The sequence below is a fragment of the Coregonus lavaretus genome (genome assembly GCF_964263955.1).
Source record: "Coregonus lavaretus genome assembly, chromosome: 6".
Lineage (NCBI taxonomy): Eukaryota > Metazoa > Chordata > Actinopteri > Salmoniformes > Salmonidae > Coregonus > Coregonus lavaretus.
The window spans coordinates 42153911-42175504 of NC_139993.1; the positions used below are offsets into that span (position 1 = coordinate 42153911).

Below are 21594 nucleotides of genomic sequence, written 5' to 3' on the forward strand. Positions count from 1 at the left end.
AACGAGTCCTATATCGACATAACCTGAAAGGCCGCTCAGCAAGGAAGAAGCCACTTCTCCAAAACTGCCATTAAAAGGCCAGACTACGGTTTGCAACTGCACATGGGGACAAAGATCGTACTTTTTGGAGAAATGTCCTCTGGTCTGATGAAACAAAAATAGAACTGTTTGGCCATAATGACCATCGTTATGTTTGGAGGAAAAAGGTGGTGCTTGCAAGCCGAAGAAAACCATCCCAACCGTGAAGCATGGGGGTGGCAGCATCATACTGTGGGGGTGCTTTGCTGCAGGAGCGAATGATGCACTTCACAAAATAGATGGCATCATGAGAAAGGAAAATTATGTGGATATATTGAAGCAACATCTCAAGACATCAGTCAGGAAGTTAAAGCTTGGTCGCAAATGGGTCTTCCAAATGGACAATAACCCCAAGCATTCTTCCAAAGTTGTGGCAAAATGGCTTAAGGACAACAAAGTCAAGGTATTGGAGTGGCCATCACAAAGCCCTGACCTCAGTCCTATAGAAAATGTGTGGGCAGAACTGAAAAAGCGTGTGCGAGCAAGGAGGCCTACAAACCTGACTCAGTTACACCAGCTCTGTGAGGAGGAATGGACCCAAATTATTGTGGGAAGCTTGTGGAAGGCTACCCGAAACGTTTGACCCAAGTTAAACAATTTAAAGGCAATGCTACCAAATACTAATTGAGTGTATGTAAACTTCTGACCCACTAGGAATGTGATGAAAGAAATAAAAGCTGAAATAAATCACTCTCTACTATTATTCTGACAATTCACATTCTTAAAATAAAGTGGTGATCCTAACTGACCTAAGACAGGGAATTTTTACTAGGATTAAATGTCAGGAATTGTGAAAAACTGAGTTTAAATGTATTTGGCTAAGGTGTATGTAAACTTCCGACTTCAACTGTACATATGTAGGATGTTCATTTGATCGCTCTTTTGTTGCTGAGAATTTTCCTACGTCGCAGGGAATGCAGAATTGCAGATGAGCTTCGTGATTTACATAAACGTACTGAAACCCGTGTCGTATATGATGAATGGTGGTCATCATTGCTGTCAACAAAAGAGTCCATCTATGCTGCATCGTGTCAGAAGTTTTTATTCATACCACGAGGTTACAGCATAAATTACAGACACGCGTCGTCTGGAGAGTAGTTGCCTCGAATTATAATAACCACTCTGGGGTTTATTGTCCAAAACCCTTCTTATATAGACACTGCCAAAATAAGGGTTACCCCTTCTTCTGGCCAATCACCAGTCTCCTCTCGGGCGTCACCCTCCAAGCGGCACATTTCAAATAACATCATAAAACATCCCCCCTCTGGCCTGAACAACCAACATTCTTTCAGTTCCCTCTAAAACATTTAACAAAGGCATAATCTTCAGATACGATACCCGCACTAACACACGGTTATATTAACAGTATTCCACTTTTCGTAGCTTCATTTTAACCAGCTAATAGCCTAACCACTGCTTAAGCAACATTATGGACTAAACGTTCAAATCCTATTTCTGCAGGATTATTTGTGACAATACAGGTCAAATTAAGATCCTATATCTGTAGAAACAACACTGTTATATCCTGACACTTCAAAACCTCAGCGGTCTGAATTACATTATGACTTCTCAGGAGACTTCCCCCAATCTTAATCACCACTATCTAACCCTCCTCTGGGCATGTTTTGATGAGTAAGGGAATATGTCCATTCAGGCCAAGACACCCTGGCTCTCCTCCCTGGTTCCTGACACCCCATAAAGAAACCTGTCTTCTGGCAGCTCTATAGACACTACACTACCACTATACTCCCCCCTACAGATGTAAGTTCTTAATTTGATCACCTGTTGCAGGATAACTTTCCTGCAATGCAGGAAATCGTGGGGCCAAAAAAACAAACATGTTTAGATGCATGCCAGCAAAGCCACTACACAACACAACACTAAACAATACATTAATTGCACTATAACGGTGACGAACGATACCCACAAACTGTTAGGGCCTACATAAAGCTGTCCCAACAGCAGAGCTTTCTTTTCAGCACCATGGAGTGAATCCTTACCACTGCTACACCTGGCAGCGAAACAGTTCATTCAGCCTCATTTACTGCCTTTAAAAAAAGCATAGCTGATATGGCTGACTTGCATAAACAAATGTGGTTTCTACTGACAATTGAGATGTACAAACTATGGCATAAGGGGACGACGAGCAGATAAGAGGCAATCCGTAATTTTGATTAAGACATTAATGAGCGAGCTAGGACGGACGTAGTCAATATAACTATTTGTTCAGCACTTTTGAAATGTACAGCGACATAATTCAGAACATGGGCCGTTCTTACAGTATTCTCCCTGTACACCAAGTCAGAACCGTAGGATAAATAAAGGGGCATATAAGCAGACAATTAATGCTCATACAATATTTGATGATTACATTTCTCTAAAACAGGCTATAGGCTACTTGTGCACCACCAAGTCAGAACAGTAGGCTAAGTTATGAGGGGGAAAGGGACCAAATTATTAGGGTGAGGCACATGGGCTACTAACAGCTTACTACACAACATACACTTAGTATTACTTTCTTAGCTACAGTATACATATCTCCTTGGCATATTACATCCTTTATGCAGCAGCATACAATATATTTTTGGACTCACCTTGTTGTTCTCACTTGAACAGGAAGGTGGCGCGGCAGTCCTTGTGGGCAAATTTTGTCATCAAACTTTATCATCAAAGTCTGGCATTCTCTGGATTTATGGTGCTTTCAAGACAACTGGGAACTCAAAAAAATAAAAAAGGTTGAGTCATGACGTCAGTGATCTTCAGGTCGGAGCTCTAGATAGAGGCCCGAGTTCCCGACTTGGAATTCCGAGTTGATGACCGTTCAAAACTAATTATCCAAGTCGGAGCTCGTTTTTTTCTGAGTTCCCAGTTGTCTTGAACTCACTGAAGTCTGAGATTTCCCAGTTCCGAGTTTCCAGTTGATTTGAACGGGGCATAAGTCATGCTGGATTAACAGCATGGCCAATGTATTCAACCTTTTCTGGCCCAAGGTGTTGAATGTTTATCCTTTTAAGCTTGGAAAAGAGACCCTTAAACCCAGATTTGGACCACACACCCACTCCACTGAATAGCAGGCTAGTGATTGCTTTGCAACAATTGCAGTTAGCCACCAATTCCTTCCAAACCACTCATTGTTGATTTTGCAATTTCTAACTTGTTGTGTAATGTTTATGTCCAATGGCCGATGAGCAATGATACGTTTTATCTATAATTTCTCTTCATATGACAAGGATTGAAAAGGATTTGCCAGTAGATTGTCGACGTGATTCATGATGATGTATTTGTATTTATTATGGATCCCCATTAGCTTCTGCCAAGGCAGCAGCTACTCTTCCAGGGGTCCGGCTAAATTAAGGCAGTATGACTGCTTGTCTAGCTTGCTAGCTAAGATTTTGATCAGTCCAATCAAAGCTACGGTAGATATAACGTGAATTGACATAATTTTATCTGTGGCCAATGACCTTGAGCCTTCTTGGATGGGCACTTCTAACGTAACTATGGCAGCACCCAAGGGGCTTGAATTTTGGAGCTCTCCCCATAGATTTTGCGGCGATGTAGTGTCCCCATGAGTGACAGAACACTGAGCCAATCACGGCGCAACTAGAGAACATTACCAACCCCTACGCTCCGTATTTTCCGCTGGCTGCCTCACCACCACAGAAAGCACTAAGCTAGGCTGAAACGCCTGCATTTTGGAACTGCCTTACTCAAGAAAGCAAAAAAGAGACCATGTTTGTATGCGGCTTTATTAACTCAAAGATTTTTTTCAAACATTGTTTGCAAACTGATATGTGACACGTATTAATGCCAAAATAACATGCAAAAGAGGCAACAAAAATAAAGAAATATACATATATATTATAATTTTTTGCTGAATGACAGGTAGCCACTGCTGTAGCATTATATTTATTTTGCATGACACTCTGCAGCTTGCCTGAACACAACACTATTGCACCACCACCACAGAGATTAATGCAGTTTATGAGTGTAGTCCATAACTTAGACAGTCTTCTCTATCCTGCTCAACAAGTCCATATTTGTCATAAATGAAGACGTTAAACCCAATAAATTAAAACATTACTGTGCTACATCCAGTGGAAATGCGTTCCGGCACTTCTCTATGACATATTTTCTGTTCTTCCCTTGTGCTGGCTGCCAGATACATCAGATAGGGCTGGTGAATAGGCTTTCTCAATATGTCAACATAAATAATGCAGCTGTGACAAACCACTCTGACATTTACACTTTGCTGCTTTTTTGAGGTAGCCTAATATATTTATAGGCTGATGAAAACAATTGAGAAATAAATTATTTCAGCTGTGTATCGGATGCAGTCGTATAAAGGCCAAACCTATTGCTGTATTGACCCAATCGTCACCTGAGAGCTCCAAACACTGATGAAAGACGTGTCAAAGCTTTTCTATGACCTCTCTTGATGTCATGTCTACTCCCGCTCCTCCTCTCCGGCGTTCGAGGTCGGTGGTTTACTAACCACTGGTCCTGGTAACCATCATTACGCGCACCTGGTAACAATCACTACGCGCACCTGGTAACCATCATTACGCGCACCTGGTAACCATCATTACGCGCACCTGGCATCAATCATTACGTGCACCTGCACTTCATCATGAGGCACACCTGGACTCCATTACCTCACTCATTACCTCCCCTTTATCTGGCACTCCCTTAGGGTCTTTCCCCAGGCAGTATTCTTTCTGTGTTTCATGTCAAGATGCTACTCCTATGGTGTATCGGTCCATGTTCTTTGTTATATTAAACTTACCACCTGCTTCTCGACTCCCAGTGTCTGCATGACACTTGATCTAGAGGGGCCGGTGGCATCATTGAAAGCAATGCAGTATTCTGTTTAGAAGTTGGATTACTATGTCAGTTTTATATATAGTTCATAGGTTTATAGATGACTTCTGAGGCCAACCTTCAGTGTCTGCTGTTGACTGGTGTAATCAAGCATATGCGACCGGCTCAAAACAAAGTGATCTGATGATAACCTAAACTGAGAGTTGTACTCACAGATACAAAGTGCAGGCATTTCTATAAGCACGGTCAATGGACAGAGATATACTGAGAAAACATGACAGAAAACAACCCGGGGGGGTTTCAGTTTGCCTGTGTCGGGACCTGGTCAACCCAAATCCTGTGTACACAGGAACACCTCCACCTTGCAGCACACTGACTGAATACTACGCACATGCCTGGCAATGTGAGAGCCCTTGGGGTAACTCTAATCCCCTTCATACCACCACCACAACCAACAGGAACCCTGTGTTTGAGTGCAACCTCCATGTGCCATTCCCAATCACAATCTCATTGTCACATGGTAGCAGTCTCACAAACCTGTTGTTTCTCAATCTCTCAGTAGACTGATATGAGGAAGGCATTAGAATAGTTGAGTTGCTGTGTTCACTAGAACAGACCCCTCACCTTTATACCGGCGCCAGGTAGCTACAGGTTCTGAGACAAGTTATTAAGTTTGACTGCGTTTAAGAGCCAATATTCTGAGAAACAGTTTAGAAAACATATGGTGGTTTCTATGGAGATATAGTTATGGACAGGACCAGGGTAATTTGTAGTAAGGTCATGAACAGAATTGAAAATGGTGTGCTATGTAACCTGATGCTGATCTGATATTTCTTACTTCCATGTACGGCAGCGGAGTCTTCCTGCTCCTCTGTAGAATACATCAACTGTATATTGTTGATTCAACTTCCCAAAAAATGTCTACTCTGCAGACACCAACCTACGCATGTTTAGCACTGTAACCTGAAGACAATGACAACAGAAAGCATGTTTTGTTGTAGCAGAAAATTAGATCAATCATCTTTATGACACATTCAGATGTAGGATCTTAATTTGAGCCAGTTTGCTACAGCAGGGAAATAATCAAGAAATGTGAATTATTATGTGGATTATAATTAATGGATATTTTTGTAGGGGTTGATACATTTTTCGTTACGGCAAATGAAGTCTGAAATTTCAAAGTGGAAATTACAAACTTTTGAAAATTATCTGCAACAAAAGTGATCAAATGAAGATCCTACATCTGTAAGAGGGACAGTGTTGAGATGATAAAAAGCCAGACTCGTGGCTCCATACTGCTACCACCCCACTGGGGACATTAATAGATTTGTTTGGGGCCAATGAATTTGAATCATCTGATTGAATAAGGAAGTACAACACAGACTGACGCCTCGCCAGAGTTTATGTCATATTTTCATATTAGCCACCTCTTATTTGTCTCATTTCTTTGCTCTGGTCTTCTGCATGTTGAATATGAGGAGCTGCAAGTTGGCAAACCTATTCCTGACACAACAGGCCAGGTAAACTGAAAAATAACACACACACATATAGCAGTTATCCTTTGAGAAGAATAACTTCGAGGGGTAGTTGTTGGAGTCTATAACAATCTTTACCTGTGTTTGTGTGGAGGAGAAAGGGAACTAGGAAGGTGAATCACTCATACTTTCTGAGTATGGGGATAACTTGAGAGGTGCATAGCGAACATAATAATAGAGTTGAAAATGTATGCTTGAGTTCCTGTCTGAAAGGACACCGTGTGTGTTTTCAGGTAGAAGGCAGCAAATTGTTAGAGCTACAACAATTTCATTACTATATTTTCTTTTTCTTTTGGGTTTGATGTTGAATGTGCATTTCCACCCCAGTGAGCAGCCACTCAGTGTTTTAGTCCCACCTTAAAAGTAATTACAGATAAGTGATGATGGGGTGAGATTATTAGGCCTCTGATAGTAGCTCACTGCATCCCTCAGCTACACTTGGCTGACAGCAAACAACAGATCCATAACTTGATGTTGTATTACACATATTGCTATGGGAGCCTCTGGGAGCCTCTCACCATCTAACTATTCAAACTATTCCTCATCAACTCAACATATCCAGTCAATTAGAAATTACATCTACAAGCTGAATTCCTTACCCTGCCCTCAAAGTCAAATTTCCCCACTAACATTCCACTGAAATGTACAAATCCATGAATACTAAACTCAATCTTTCATGGTTGAATAATGATGAGTTAAATACTTAAATGGTGAAAAGCCATACACAATATATGTACAAAAGTATGTGGACAAAAGTAGTGGATTTGTCTATTTCAGACACACCAGTCGCTGACAAGTGTATAAATTCGAGCACACAGCCATGCAATCTCCATAGACAAACATTGGCAGTAGAATGGCCTTACTGAAGAGCTCTGTGACTTTTAATGTTGCACCGTCATAGGATGCCACCTTTTCAACAAGTCAGTTCGTCAAATTTCTGCCCTGCTAGAGCTGCCCCGGTCAACTGTAAGAGCTGTTATTGTGAAGTGGAAACGTCTAGGAACAACAACAGCTCAGCCACGAAGTGGTAGGCCACACAAGCTCACAGAACGGGACCACCGAGTGCTGAAGCGAATAGCGCGTAAAAATCGTCTGTCCTCGGTTGCAACACTCACTACCGAGTTCCAAACTGCCTCTGGAAGCAACGTCAGCACAAAAACTTTTCGTAGGGAGCTTCATGAAATGGGTTTCCATGGCCGAGCAGCTGCACACAAGCCTAAGATCACCATGCGCAATGCCAAGCGTCGGCTGGAGTGGTGTAAAGCTCGCCGCCATTGGACTCTGGAGCAGTGGAAATGCATTCTCTGGAGTGATGAATCACGCTTCACCATCTGGCAGTCCAACGGATGAATCTGGGTTTGGCGGATGCCAGGAGAACGCTACCTGCCTCAATGCATAGTGCCAATTGTAAAGTTTGGTGGAGGAGGAATAATGGTGTGGGGCTGTTTTTCATGGTTTGGGCTAGGCCCCTTAGTTCCAGTGAAGAGAAATCTTAACGCTAGAGCATACAATGACATTCCAGACTATTTTGTGCTTCCAACTTTGTGGCAACAGTTTGGGGAAGGCCCTTTCCTGTTTCAGCATGACAATGCCCCCGTTCACAAAGCGAGGTCCATACAGAAATGGTTTGTCGAGATCGGTGTGGAAGAACTTGACTGGCCTGCACAGAGCCCTGACCTCAACCCCATCGAACACCTTTGGGATGAATTGGAACGCCGACTGCGAGCCAGGCCTAATCGCCCAACATCAGTGCTCGATCTCATTAATGCTCGTGTGGCTGAATGGAAGCAAATCCCCGCAGCAATGTTCCAACATCTAGTGGAAAGCTTTCCCAGAAGAGTGGAGGCTGTTATAGCAGCAAAGGGGGGACCAACTCCATTTTAATGCCCATGATTTTGGAATGAGATGTTCGACGAGCAGGTGCCCACATACTTTTGTATATTAGCTTCGATCCAGCCAATAGTCTTCCTGTATGCCCTCTAAACAAATGTTCAGCTCAAAAGTAGTAATTATCTACAAGGCTGAGATTGATGGTCACATCCCTCTGTATCTGCCTGTGGCCCTGCTAACACACGCTTCTTCCCACCAACACCAGCAACAGTCAGCATTTCAACTCTTCCCTCCCTCACTACTACCCTATTCATGGCTTCACCTGCTGCAACCTTCTGCAAAGAAATGTCAGATCAATTCTGCAAGATTACTGTCATTATCATTTGCAGTTTAGGCCTTTAAATACTGTTATTTGGGTGATCGAACCCTTCCGAGAGGATTACAGTGAGAGGTAAAGGACATGGTAATAACACAACCTGACTGGCTAGGTAGATTATTGTCCCAAATTGAGTATCATCAATTATCCTGGCCATAGGAAGACAACCCAAACAGTGACAATCATTTGAACCGGCGAGATGATGCAGCAATTAACCAAATCTCTATTTTCTACTTTCACAACACATAGAAGATGCTATCAGCTGCTTAAATCATGTCTGGATTCCCTGCTCCCTGTCTCCTCCCCTGACAATATATTTTTAATGAAATCCAAGGGCAAGGGTCAGGGCAGAGAATTAAAGCAACAATTAAGGACCTCCATCAGCTCCAGTTAAAGTCCCCCATCTTCCTCTCCCTCTCCAACCAGGCAAGGCTTCCTGTGCCTGGGGTGCTGAGGAGGGAGGCAGGGATACTGGAGGGCTGCTCAACAGCAAGAGAGAAGCAAACATCACTGTCAGAAATCACAGATTCCACAGCGCCACAGGGAGGGAAGATGCCCGTCTCCCCTCCTCCACCTCTATAGCTGGGTTGGGTATTAGCATGGTAGTGAGAGAGTTCAGTCTGCAGCATACTGCTTTCAAACTGATTTGTCTGGTGATATTGCTTATATGTTATGCTAAGCCTGATAATATTACTCAGTGTGATATCCAATGTTCCCTCTAAGCTGCACGCGTGCACGGGCGCGCAGCTCCCCTTGGACTGCAGCGCAGAATAAATATCAGCTTGTGCAGAGAAGCACGAGTTAGAGTTTTCCCCTCTTAGTTAACACTATCAACGTTTCGCTCTGCTTACAGTGAGGGAAAAAAATATTTGATCCCCTGCTGATTTTGTACGTTTTCCCACTGACAAAGACATGATCAGTCTATAATTTTAATGGTAGGTTTATTTGAACAGTGAGAGACAGAATAACAACAAAGAAATCCAGAAAAACGCATGTCAAAAATGTTATAAATTGATTTGCATTTTAATGAGGGAAATAAGTATTTGACCCCTCTGCAAAACATGACTTAGTACTTGGTGGCAAAACCCTTGTTGGCAATCACAGAGGTCAGACGTTTCTTGTAGTTGGCCACCAGGTTTGCATACATCTCAGGAGGGATTTTGTTCGACTCCTCTTTGCAGATCTTCTCCAAGTCCTTAAGGTTTCGAGGCTGACGTATGGCAACTCTAACCTTCAGCTCCCTCCACAGATTTTCTATGGGATTAAGGTCTGGAGACTGGCTAGGCCACTCCAGGACCTTAATGTGCTTCTTCTTGAGCCACTCCTTTGTTGCCTTGGCCGTGTGTTTTGGGTCATTGTCATGCTGGAATACCCATCCACGACCCATTTTCAATGCCCTGGCTGAGGGAAGGAGGTTCTCACCCAAGATTTGACAGTACATGGCCCTGTCCATCGTCCCTTTGATGCGGTGAAGTTGTCCTGTCCCCTTAGCAGAAAAACACCCCCAAAGTATAATGTTTCCACCTCCATGTTTGACGGTGGAGATGGTGTTCTTGGGGTCATGGGCAGCATTCCTCCTCCTCCAAATACGGCGAGTTGAGTTGATGCCAAAGAGCTCAATTTTGGTCTCATCTGACCACAGCACTTTCACCTAGTTCTCCTCTGAATCATTCAGATGTTCATTGGCAAACTTCAGACGGCCCTGTATATGTGCTTTCTTGAGCAGGGGGACCTTGCGGGCGCTGCAGGATTTCAGTCCTTCACGGCGTAGTGTGTTACCAATTGTTTTCTTGGTGACTATGGTCCTAGCTGCCTTGAGATCATTGACAAGATCCTCCCGTGTAGTTCTGGGCTGATTCCTCACCGTTCTCATGATCATTGCAACTCCACGAGGTGAGATCTTGCATGGAGCCCCAGGCCGAGGGAGATTGACAGGTCTTTTGTGTTTCTTCCATTTGCGAATAATCGCACCAACTGTTGTCACCTTCTCACCAAGCTGCTTGGCGATGGTCTTGTAGCCCATTCCAGCCTTGCGTAGGTCTACAATCTTGTCCCTGACATCCTTGGAGAGATCTTTGGTCTTGGCCATGGTGGAGAGTTTGGAATCTGATTGATTGATTGCTTCTGTGGACAGGTGTCTTTTATACAGGTAACAAACTGAGATTAGGAGCACGCCCTTTAAGAGTGTGCTCCTAATCTCAGCTCGTTACCTGTATAAAAGACACCAGGGAGCCAGAAATCTTTATGATTGAGAGGGGGTCAAATACTTATTTCCCTCATTAAAATACAAATCAATTTATAACATTTTTGACATGCGTTTTTCTGGATTTTTTTGTTGTTATTCTGTCTCTCACTGTTCAAATAAACCTACCATTAAAATTATAGACTGATCATTTCTTTGTCAGTGGGCAAACGTACAAAATCAGTAGGGGATCAAATACTTTTTTCCCTCACTGTAGCTCAAATCAACGCAATAGTAGCCACTTTCAATGTAACATACCGAAACAAAACAAACTATGCAAGAGATGTTCTTGTAGGCAGAACGCATCGGAATAGGATTCTATTGCATTGACAAACAGGACTCAGGCCCATACTCTATACAGACCGGTGCGCCATAACCAATCAGAGCTGCAGTAGGCCTATATGCAAATCGGCCATTGCCATATATGGATCTGTGCCATTCACTTTGAACTGGACTGTGTTTACAGCATGAGTGGTCGTGAGTGGATGCACTTGTTTTGAGATCAAAGAGAGAGCTGCATGTAGCCACCTGTGCACGTGTTCATATTCTTTGCTAGTTAGTGAGTTATTAGCCCAGTTATACAGTGAGGGAAAAAAGTATTTGATCCCCTACTGATTTTGTACGTTTGCTCAAATACTAAAGTAATTTACAATAAAACAAGTTTGTAGATATATTTGAAAGCATCTTATCTGACAATATATTTTTTCAAAAGCGATTAGTCTAGACAAAATAACCATAGGCTGATGTTTTTTATTTTCATAAATGTATATTTTTCTTCCTATAGCTGTGCACTATATTGCAATGAAAGAACACATCATTCCCAGTAGTATCATTAAACAGAGTCCTTGGTAATCATATCACAAGTAAAAAGGAACAACTGCAAATACACACAAATCCAGTCCATTGTTGTATCAAAGCCATGGAAATAATTATTTATAATCTATAAAAACACTTATTTCACTCAACTGTTTAATTCATGTTGACAACTTTTTACCTGCACAGTCAAACTGTAACTGCTTATAAGAAAGAGCTTATCGAAATGTTTTCTCTTTTCTTCCACTAAAGATTAAAGCCACAGTCCGAACTCCCTGCCATCCAGGACCTCTATATCAGGCAGCGTGAAAGGAAGGCCCGGAAAATCGTTAAAGACTCCAGCCACCCAAGCCATAGACTGTTGCTTTCTGCTTCCACACGGCAAGCGGTACCGTTGCATCAAGTCTGACACCATCAGGCTCCTGAAAAGCTTCTATCCCCAAGCCATAAGATCACTAAATAGCTAACAGAATAGCTATACGGACTATCTGAGTTGACCCTTGTATTTTATTGTCTCTATGCACACTCACAGGACTCTACACACTTGTGCACACTGACACGCCAACACACACATAACATGCATACACATTTACAGTGCATGCGGAAAGTATTCAGCCCCCTTGACTTTTTCCACATTTTGTTATGTTACAGCCTTATTCTAAAATGGATTTAAAAAATATATAATCTTATCAATCTACACAAAATACCCTATTACATATAAGTATTCAGACCCTTTGCTATGAGACTCGAAATTGAGCTCAGGTGCATCCTGTTTCCATTGATCATCCTTGAGATGTTTCTCCAACTTGATTGGAATCCACCTGTGGTAAATTCAATTGATTGGACATGATTTGGAAAGGCACACACCTGTCTATATCGGGTCACATGATTGACAGTGCATGTCAGAGCAAAAACCAAGCCATGAGGTCGAAGGAATTTTCCGTAGAGCTCCGAGACAGGATTGTGTCGAGGCACAGATCTGGGGATGGGTACCAAAATGTTTCTGCAGCATTGAAGGTCCCCAAGAAGTGGCATCCATCATTGTGGCATCCATCATAGTGGCATCCATCGTTCTGAAATGGAAGACGTTTGGAACCACCAAGACTCTTCCCAGAGCTGGCCACCCGGCCAAACTGAGCAATCGGGGGAGAAGGGTCTTGGTCAGGGAGGTGACCAAGAGCCAGATGGTCACTCTGACAGAGCTCCAGAGTTCCTGTGTGGCGATGGGAGAACCTTCCAGAAGGACAACATCTCTGCAGCACTCCACCAATCAGGCCTTTATGGCAGAGTGGCCAGACGGAAGCCACTCCTCAGTAAAAGGCACATGACAGCCCGCTTGGAGTTTGCTAAAAGGCACCTAAAGGACTCTCACACCATGAGAAACAAGATTCTCTGGTCTGATGAAACCGAGATTGAACTCTTTGGCCTGAATGCCAAGCATCACATCTGGAGGATGTGGAAACCTGGCCCCATCCCTACGGTGAAGCATGGTGGTGGCAGCATCATGCTGTGGGGATGTTTTTCAGTGGCAGGGACTGGGAGACTAGTCAGGATCGAGGGAAAGATGAATGGAGCAAAGTACAGAGAGATCCTTGATGAAAACCTGCTCCAAAGCGCTCAGGACCTCAGACCGGGGTGAAGGTTCACCTTCCAACAGGACAACGACCCTAAGTACACAGCCAAGACAACGCAGGAGTGGCTTCGGGACAAGTCTCTGAATGTCCTTGAGTGGCCCAGCCAGAGCCCGGACTTGAACCCGATCGAACATCTCTGGAGAGACCTGAAAATAGCTGTGCAGCGACGCTCCATATCCAACCTGACAGAGCTTGAGAGGATCTGCAGAGAAGAATGGGAGACTCCTGAAAAGCTAATCATGGCTACCTGGATTATTTGCATTGTCCCCCCCACCCCACCCCTCTTTTACACTCCTGCTACTCTGTTTATTATCTATGCATAGTCACTTTAACTCTACTCACATGTACATATTACCTCAATTACCTCGACTAACTGGTGCCCCCGCACATTGACTCTGTACCGGTACCACCTGTATTTAGCCTCCCTACAGTTATTTTATTTTACTGCTGCTCTTTAATTATTTTTATTTTTTACTTAACACTTTTCTTCTTAAAACTGCATTGTTGGTTTTTAGGCTTGTAAGTAAGCATTTCACTGTAAGGTCTACTACACCTGTTGTATTTTGCGCATGTGGCAAATAAAATTTGATTTGATTTGAGAAGCTCCCCAAATACAGGTGTGCCAAGCTTGTAGCATCATACCCAAGAAGACTCAAGGCTGTAATCGCTGCCAAAGGAAAGGTGCTTCAACAAAGTACTGAGTAAAGGGTCTGAATACTTAAGTAAATGAAATATTTCAGTTTTTTATTTTTAATACCTTTGCAAAAATTTCTAACAACCTGTTTTTGCTTCGTCCATATGTGGTATTGTGTGTAGATTGATGAGGGGAAAAAACGATTTCATCCATTATAGGATAAGGCTGTAACGTAACAAAACTTGGAAAAAGTCAAGGGGTCTGAATACTGTCCCAATGCACTGTATACTGACTCTACACACACCCACCCACCTACAATTATCATTTACGCTGCTGCTACTCTGTTTATCATATATCCTGATATCTAGTCACCTTACCCCTATACATATCTACCTTTATTGATCTAGTATCCCTGCACATTGTAAATATAGGTATTGGAACTGACCCTGTATATAGCTTCTTACTTTCTTGTTTTTATTTCTGATGTGTTTTTGTTCTACCTTATGTACATTTTACTGCTACATTCATATTGACTATTGCATTGTTGGGTTTGGAGCTTGCAAGAAAGGCATTTCCCTGTACTTGTGCAAGTGACAAAAAAAAATGTGTTCCATGGTGAAGCTAGGCTTATATCAGTGAATAGGAGTATAAAAAATAATAGAAAGATGTTTCACAGACCCATTCCTGTATATACTCTCCAGCTAGAATTAAAACCATTCATCTCCTGCCACAGGTAATGGCCCAGACACGTGTTATGTAGCTTGCTGAGAGAGGAGAGGCACGTTGTACTTACTCCCATTCCTTGCGCAGGGCCTGTGGGGTGCTCTGGATCTTGTGAGCCTGGTGGGCTTTAACAATGTCCCGCTGCTCGATGAGACCCCCCCGGCGCCTCTTAATGACAATGGGGCTGACGGGCCGATCGGGGTCCATCCCCAGCGCTCCCCCGGCCCCGTCGTAGGAGTTGCCCACGTCCAGGGAGAGGCCATGGGGGGCATGAGCATTGTGGGGGAGGTAGAGGGTGTCGAAGCTGGCTGTGTGGGAGAGCAGGTTGTCTGACAGGCTCTGGGGTTCCAGTATGGAGCAGGAGTGGGAACCCCCAGCCAGGCCCAGACGGTGCTTGCACCAGTTCTCTGACTCGGGGTGGAGGATGTAGCGGCGTGGGGTGCTGCTCCCACAGACACTCCCCCTGGCCAGCTGGGGCACCCCCAGTGCATTGTGGTCCGCCAGGGTCTGAGCGCTGACTGAACAGGAGCCCAATTCCAACATCCTGGGGCCAGGCTCTTAGCATAATGCTGTGGAGAGGAGAGTGAGAGAGAGAGAGAGAGTTAACACACCACAATGGGGAAAGCTAGGTGGGGTTACTACAGGACCTCCCAGTTGGAAGGCAGAGGTATATTCTCACATACACACGCTAACTGATTGAGATCTCAACAGATCCCAATTCCAATTTTGTACAATGTAAAATAGTTCACAGTAAGTGTTGTCATTTTCAATAATAGAACTGTGTACACTGAGATATCTTGCTGCTGCTATGCAGAATGTATTTACATTGAGGAATGGAGCACTCAGTGGTGGAATGTGGTGAATGGATGGATGAATCAACAGGGCCAGTGGATGAATGCAGATTTAGTAGTGTTCATTTGTTCAGCAACGCCTCATAGGCAATTTGCCAATGAAACTCTCAACATTTTTAAATGACTGAGCTGTAACAGGTTCCCCAGCCCCTCAGCGTGGGAACCAATTAAATAGACTGTAAACAAATGTGGTCATCTAATATCTCCAGTGATATGCTTCTTTATAATCATAGCCTCCTAGGAGTAACAGGAATACTCATCACACCTGTTCTTCCACAACTATGTCCTCTAAGGATTCGATTGACTCATCTTTAGACTGAAGCGCTATCCTCTAGAGAAGAATTACATTGTAATGGACTTTTATGTAATACTTCAAAACTTCAGCCAAACTCTGAACAAGGTGGGAGACATCTGTTTGCAGCTGGCCTTCAGACATCCACAAGAGTGGAAAGAATCAATATAATCTGTGCTGCCTTACTGAGAATTACATAGGAAACCACCATTAACCAGGCTGGGAAAGAGCACCAGTACAGTGGGGGAAAAAAGTATTTAGTCAGCCACCAATTGTGCAAGTTCTCCCACTTAAAAAGATGAGAGAGGCCTGTAATTTTCATCATAGGTACACGTCAACTATGACAGACAAATTGAGAAAAAAAGATCCAGAAAATCACATTGTAGGATTTTTTATGAATTTATTTGCAAATTATGGTGGAAAATAAGTATTTGGTCACCTACAAACAAGCAAGATTTCTGGCTCTCACAGACCTGTAACTTCTTCTTTAAGAGGCTCCTCTGTCCTCCACTCGTTACCTGTATTAATGGCACCTGTTTGAACTTGTTATCAGTATAAAAGACACCTGTCCACAACCTCAAACAGTCACACTCCAAACTCCACTATGGCCAAGACCAAAGAGCTGTCAAAGGACACCAGAAACAAAATTGTAGACCTGCACCAGGCTGGGAAGACTGAATCTGCAATAGGTAAGCAGCTTGGTTTGAAGAAATCAACTGTGGGAGCAATTATTAGGAAATGGAAGACATACAAGACCACTGATAATCTCCCTCGATCTGGGGCTCCACGCAAGATCTCACCCCGTGTGGTCAAAATGATCACAAGAACGGTGAGCAAAAATCCCAGAACCACACGGGGGGACCTAGTGAATGACCTGCAGAGAGCTGGGACCAAAGTAAGAAAGCCTACCATCAGTAACACACTACGCCGCCAGGGACTCAAATCCTGCAGTGCAAGACGGGTCCCCCTGCTTAAGCCAGTACATGTCCAGGCCCATCTGAAGTTTGCTAGAGTGCATTTGGATGATCCAGAAGAGGATTGGGAGAATGTCATATGGTCAGATGAAACCAAAATAGAACTTTTTGGTAAAAACTCAACTCGTCGTGTTTGGAGGACAAAGAATGCTGAGTTGCATCCAAAGAACACCATACCTACTGTGAAGCATGGGGGTGGAAACATCATGCTTTGGGGCTGTTTTTCTGCAAAGGGACCAGGGCGACTGATCCGTGTAAAGGAAAGAATGAATGGGGCCATGTATCGTGAGATTTTGAGTGAAAACCTCCTTCCATCAGCAAGGGCATTGAAGATGAAACGTGGCTGGGTCTTTCAGCATGACAATGATCCCAAACACACCGCCCGGGCAACGAAGGAGTGGCTTCGTAAGAAGCATTTCAAGGTCCTGGAGTGGCCTAGCCAGTCTCCAGATCTCAACCCCATAGAAAATCTTTGGAGGGAGTTGAAAGTCCGTGTTGCCCAGCGACAGCCCCAAAACATCACTGCTCTAGAGGAGATCTGCATGGAGGAATGGGACAAAATACCAGCAACAGTGTGTGAAAACCTTGTGAAGACTTACAGAAAACGTTTGACCTGTGTCATTGCCAACAAAGGGTATATAACAAAGTATTGAGAAACTTTTGTTATTGACCAAATACTTATTTTCCACCATAATTTGCTAATAAATTCATTAAAAATCCTACAATGTGATTTTCTGGAGAAAAAAAATCTCATTTTGTCTGTCATAGTTGACGTGTACCTATGATGAACATTACAGGCCTCTCTCATCTTTTTAAGTGGGAGAACTTGCACAATTGGTGGTTGACTAAATACTTTTTTTCCCCACTGTATATTGCTGTGACCCACTTGAGTTGATGATGGTACTGTCATTTTGATTCCGGGAAGTCCTTTTATCAACACTGCCTATCAACCGAAGGGACAGTTCCAATAACACAGGCTGTTTTCTTTTCTTCCATGAGGAGGGTTAATTGAAGTAAATATTGTTCAGCATCATTTTTCAGTTTGTTAATAAAACATATGTCATGACCATAATGATCCAGCATCTAATTTATCGAAATCATGAAGCACACACGGACACTATGTAAATTATTTTTAAAAATGCATTAATCTTTTACCTTGGAGTGCAGTAATCCATCACATTGATTCTAGCTGCAGCTAGCGTTGCAGCTCATTAAAACAACTGAAAGTGGGGCAGTTGGTGACAGTGCTAGTAGGGTGTTTTGTATTGCGTTCCTATATTTACCGTGGCCCATATCTCTAGTAAAAACAGGGAACAGCTTCATACACATATGTGTACACACATGGGGTAGATGAGCAAAATGCCCCTGTTGCAAAAACATTTTCTGAATAGCCAACTATTCCATCCACCTAAATATATTGAAAACCAAAGACTAGGGACTTCATACCATGATATTGAATTTGAAAACCTGTCAAATGGAGAGATACACAGAACGTTTACCCTGTCAGTCACACATCAGCAACCATTACAACGGATGTTTTCACATCAGTCATTCCCATCTACATGACTCCTACTTGATTGCTGCATGAAGGCCCGCTGAGCAGTGAAAGTAGTGTCCCTGTTCCATCTGGCCCTGTTCCATCTGGCCCTGTTCCATCTGGCCCTGTTCCATCTAGCCATGTTCCATCTGGACCTGCTGTATGTGGCTCTTGGAGATAATGAAAGGCTGATTGATGACGCCAGCACTGGATTCCAGGAAAGTGAAATCAACCAACCGCTGCATAATAATGAATGTGCTTCCAACAGAGTCAAAAAACCATCCACTTACCGTGGCCAAGTCTCCTCCAAGGAGCCTAATTAGACTCTTTAGCTGCACTGGTGTTTGGCTAGATCAGAATGAAGAGCACCCTAGTAGAATAAATATGTATTTGTTCAAACAATGGAGCTATTCAGGTTTCTGGCACAGGGGCTATGTCTAAAAGGCAGAGTCATTCATCGATCTGAAGCCTAACTAATCCATTAGAAAATAATGTTTCAAAGTGGCTTCAGGAAAGCCAGCTAAACTGGTTGTGAGAAATATGGCAGTGTGAAGCAAATCTATGTAGATTTGATAGACCAGAGCTAATACATTTACTGATAATATGAACATTTCCCCACTGAAGGTAACAACACAGAAAATATCATGACAAATCGACAGCAGAAGGGAAACGTGGTGGAGATCAACACGTTGCAACAGGTTACTGTAGTAACAGTCATTACTAACAAGAAATCTGACTGCTGTCAACAGGTAGGCTACTATAATCTTTACAGACAAGCAGGTTGAGAACACACATCAGTCGTTCCATATCACATACAGCACTGAACAAAGCCACTGTCAGTCCATAAACTAAATGCACCAGACCAGAGTCAATCCAAGCCTTATCTGTGAAAAATGTTTGTATTTCCTTCACTCAGGGCTCTGGATCACTGGTTAACAACCACCACTTATGTTTACAGAAATATCCCACTTTATTTTGAAGGTACTGTATAGGCCAGGCAAACATGTTTGCGTGACTGCGTGACACATATTGTTCATGGATCATATAATCCTAGGTTGGTAGAGCTGAATGTGAATGGGTGAACAAACCATCTGACAGAAAGAGGCAGAGGCGTTTCCTTTGGTTGTGTATGCGTGTGTGTGTGTGTGTAGATCATAGCTGAACAGCTGTGTAACAACCACCTCTCATTACCCTCCCTCATAACCATTATCATTACTATCAAACCCCCAGCCCTTAGCCCTAGTCTCACACCAGTCACTTTGCTTTTCACACCAAAAACCAACTGATAACATCAAACTGAGTGGAAAGATTAACTCGCAGACATAAAATCCTGTTTCATGCTCATCAGAAGACTTTTAAGTCAAATCCCAGAGTGGCTAATTATTAGGAGTGAAAAAAAACAAGAGCAGCCATGCGAGGAGGAGAGTAACCTGCTGCCCACGACAGAGCCTGATTAACCATGTCTGTCTCATCTCTTGCTCTTCGCTGTTGATCCACCTCCCTCTGCTGTGGCCAAAGACTGTCAGGAAATGTTAGCACAGCTCAAGTCAACACACAAATGCTGGACATGATCAAATACATAGACTGCTTTCAGCATTACAACATTAGGAGAGCAATGTAAAGAACAAAAAAAATACATGTTCTTACTTATATTGCAATGCAATATTGCTTAGCTAGAATATTCATTTTCTCTTCTGGGCCTCTCGATCTCCACACTGACAGAATTTCTCGACAATATTACAGTTGTGTATAATCCGTGACAGGGTGCTTGGCCTGGGGCCAACATCTATAGGGAAAATGTACAACTTTCAATTGTTTTCTGCATCTCAATCGGCACACATAAAAAGCCAATATGCAAATACTGTATATACATCGATGAGTAGCTCTAGTTTATGTGAGGTTATTCCTGTTATTTACAAAAAACAACACTGAGGTTAAGAGATGTAATTACTAGAAAAGGCATCAGAGGGAAATATTAGAGTGCTATTGACATCACTACACACAACACCTCTTGAAGATAGATCAAAAGCAGGAGCTGTAAACTATTCATTGGGAAAGAAGACCGGCTAGGCTTCTAAGAATTGATGATCTGAGCCCAATCATGAAACACAGTAGAACAGATCATAAACAGTCTATGCCTGTGATGAGGTGTGAATGAAGGAGTCAGGCGCAGGAGGTAAAACACCGAAGTCCAGAGTTTATTCCGTTTACATAAATAAAACGCACCCAGCATCAATACGAAACTATCACAAGGGAAATATTCCACCTTGGCAATAACAAATGGAAGAGTAGCTCACCCGAGCTACTTGCTCTCACAATGAAACAATCACTCACAAAGGCAAGGGGAACACTTATACCCATACTAATTAGGGGAATGAGCACCAGGTGTGTGAGATTGACAAGACAAGACATGACAAGTGGAGTGATGAGAATTGGATCGGCAGTAGCTAGTAAGCCGGTGACGACGAACGCCGAAACCTGCCCGAACAAGGAGGGGAGGCAGCCTCGGCGGAAGTCGTGACAGTACCCCCCCATTGACGTGCGTCTCCAGCAGTGCGCGGACCCCGGCCTCGGGGACGGCCAGAAGGACACGGAGCAGGGCGAGTCGGATGGCGACGGTGGAAATCCCTCAACAGGTAGGGATCGAGGATGTCCCTCCTTGGGACCCAGCACCGTTCCTCCGGACCGTACCCCTCCCACTCCACAAGAATCCAGTATGGAACGGACCGAGTACGCCGGGGTCCCCTCGATGTCCAGAGGAGGTGGAGGAACCTCCCGCACCTCAGACTCCTGGAGCGGACCAGCTACCACCGGCCTGAGGAGAGACACATGAAACGAGGGGTTAATACGGTAATCAGGGGGGAGTAACAACCTGTATGTAACCTCGTTTATCCTCCTCAGGACTTTAAACGGCCCACAAACCGCGGGCTCAGCTTCCGGCAGGGCAGGCGGAGGGGTAGATTCCGGGTCGAGAGCCAGACCCGATCTCCCGGTACGAAAACCGGGTCCTCCCTGCGGTGGCGGTCAGTGTTCGCCATCTGACGATGCACGGCGCACTGGAGGCGAACGTGGGCAGCGTCCCAAGTCTCCTCCTCGCGCCGAAACCAGTCATCCACCGCAGGAGCCTCGGTCTGGCTCTGGTGCCACGGTGCCAGGACCGATTGGTAACCCAAAACACATTGGAAGGGTGTTAGGTTAGTGGAGGAGTGGCGGAGAGAGTTCTGAGCGTATTCTGCCCATGGCAGGAACACCGACCA

The 21594-nt window shown here is 43.8% G+C and overlaps 1 protein-coding gene across 1 annotated transcript in view; it reads right to left on the reverse strand.

The window, feature by feature from the left end:
• Positions 1 to 15226, reverse strand: part of LOC311131293 (voltage-dependent R-type calcium channel subunit alpha-1E-like) — a gene marked incomplete at both ends in the record, with an annotated part of 137178 nt that extends 121952 nt beyond the window's left edge. Inside the window, one exon of the mRNA XM_084164190.1 lies at positions 14754 to 15226. Within this exon, the coding sequence (XP_084020316.1) occupies positions 14754 to 15226 (473 nt within the window). The remainder of the gene's footprint in view (positions 1 to 14753) is intronic.
• Between the last annotated feature and the right edge of the window lie 6368 nt (positions 15227 to 21594).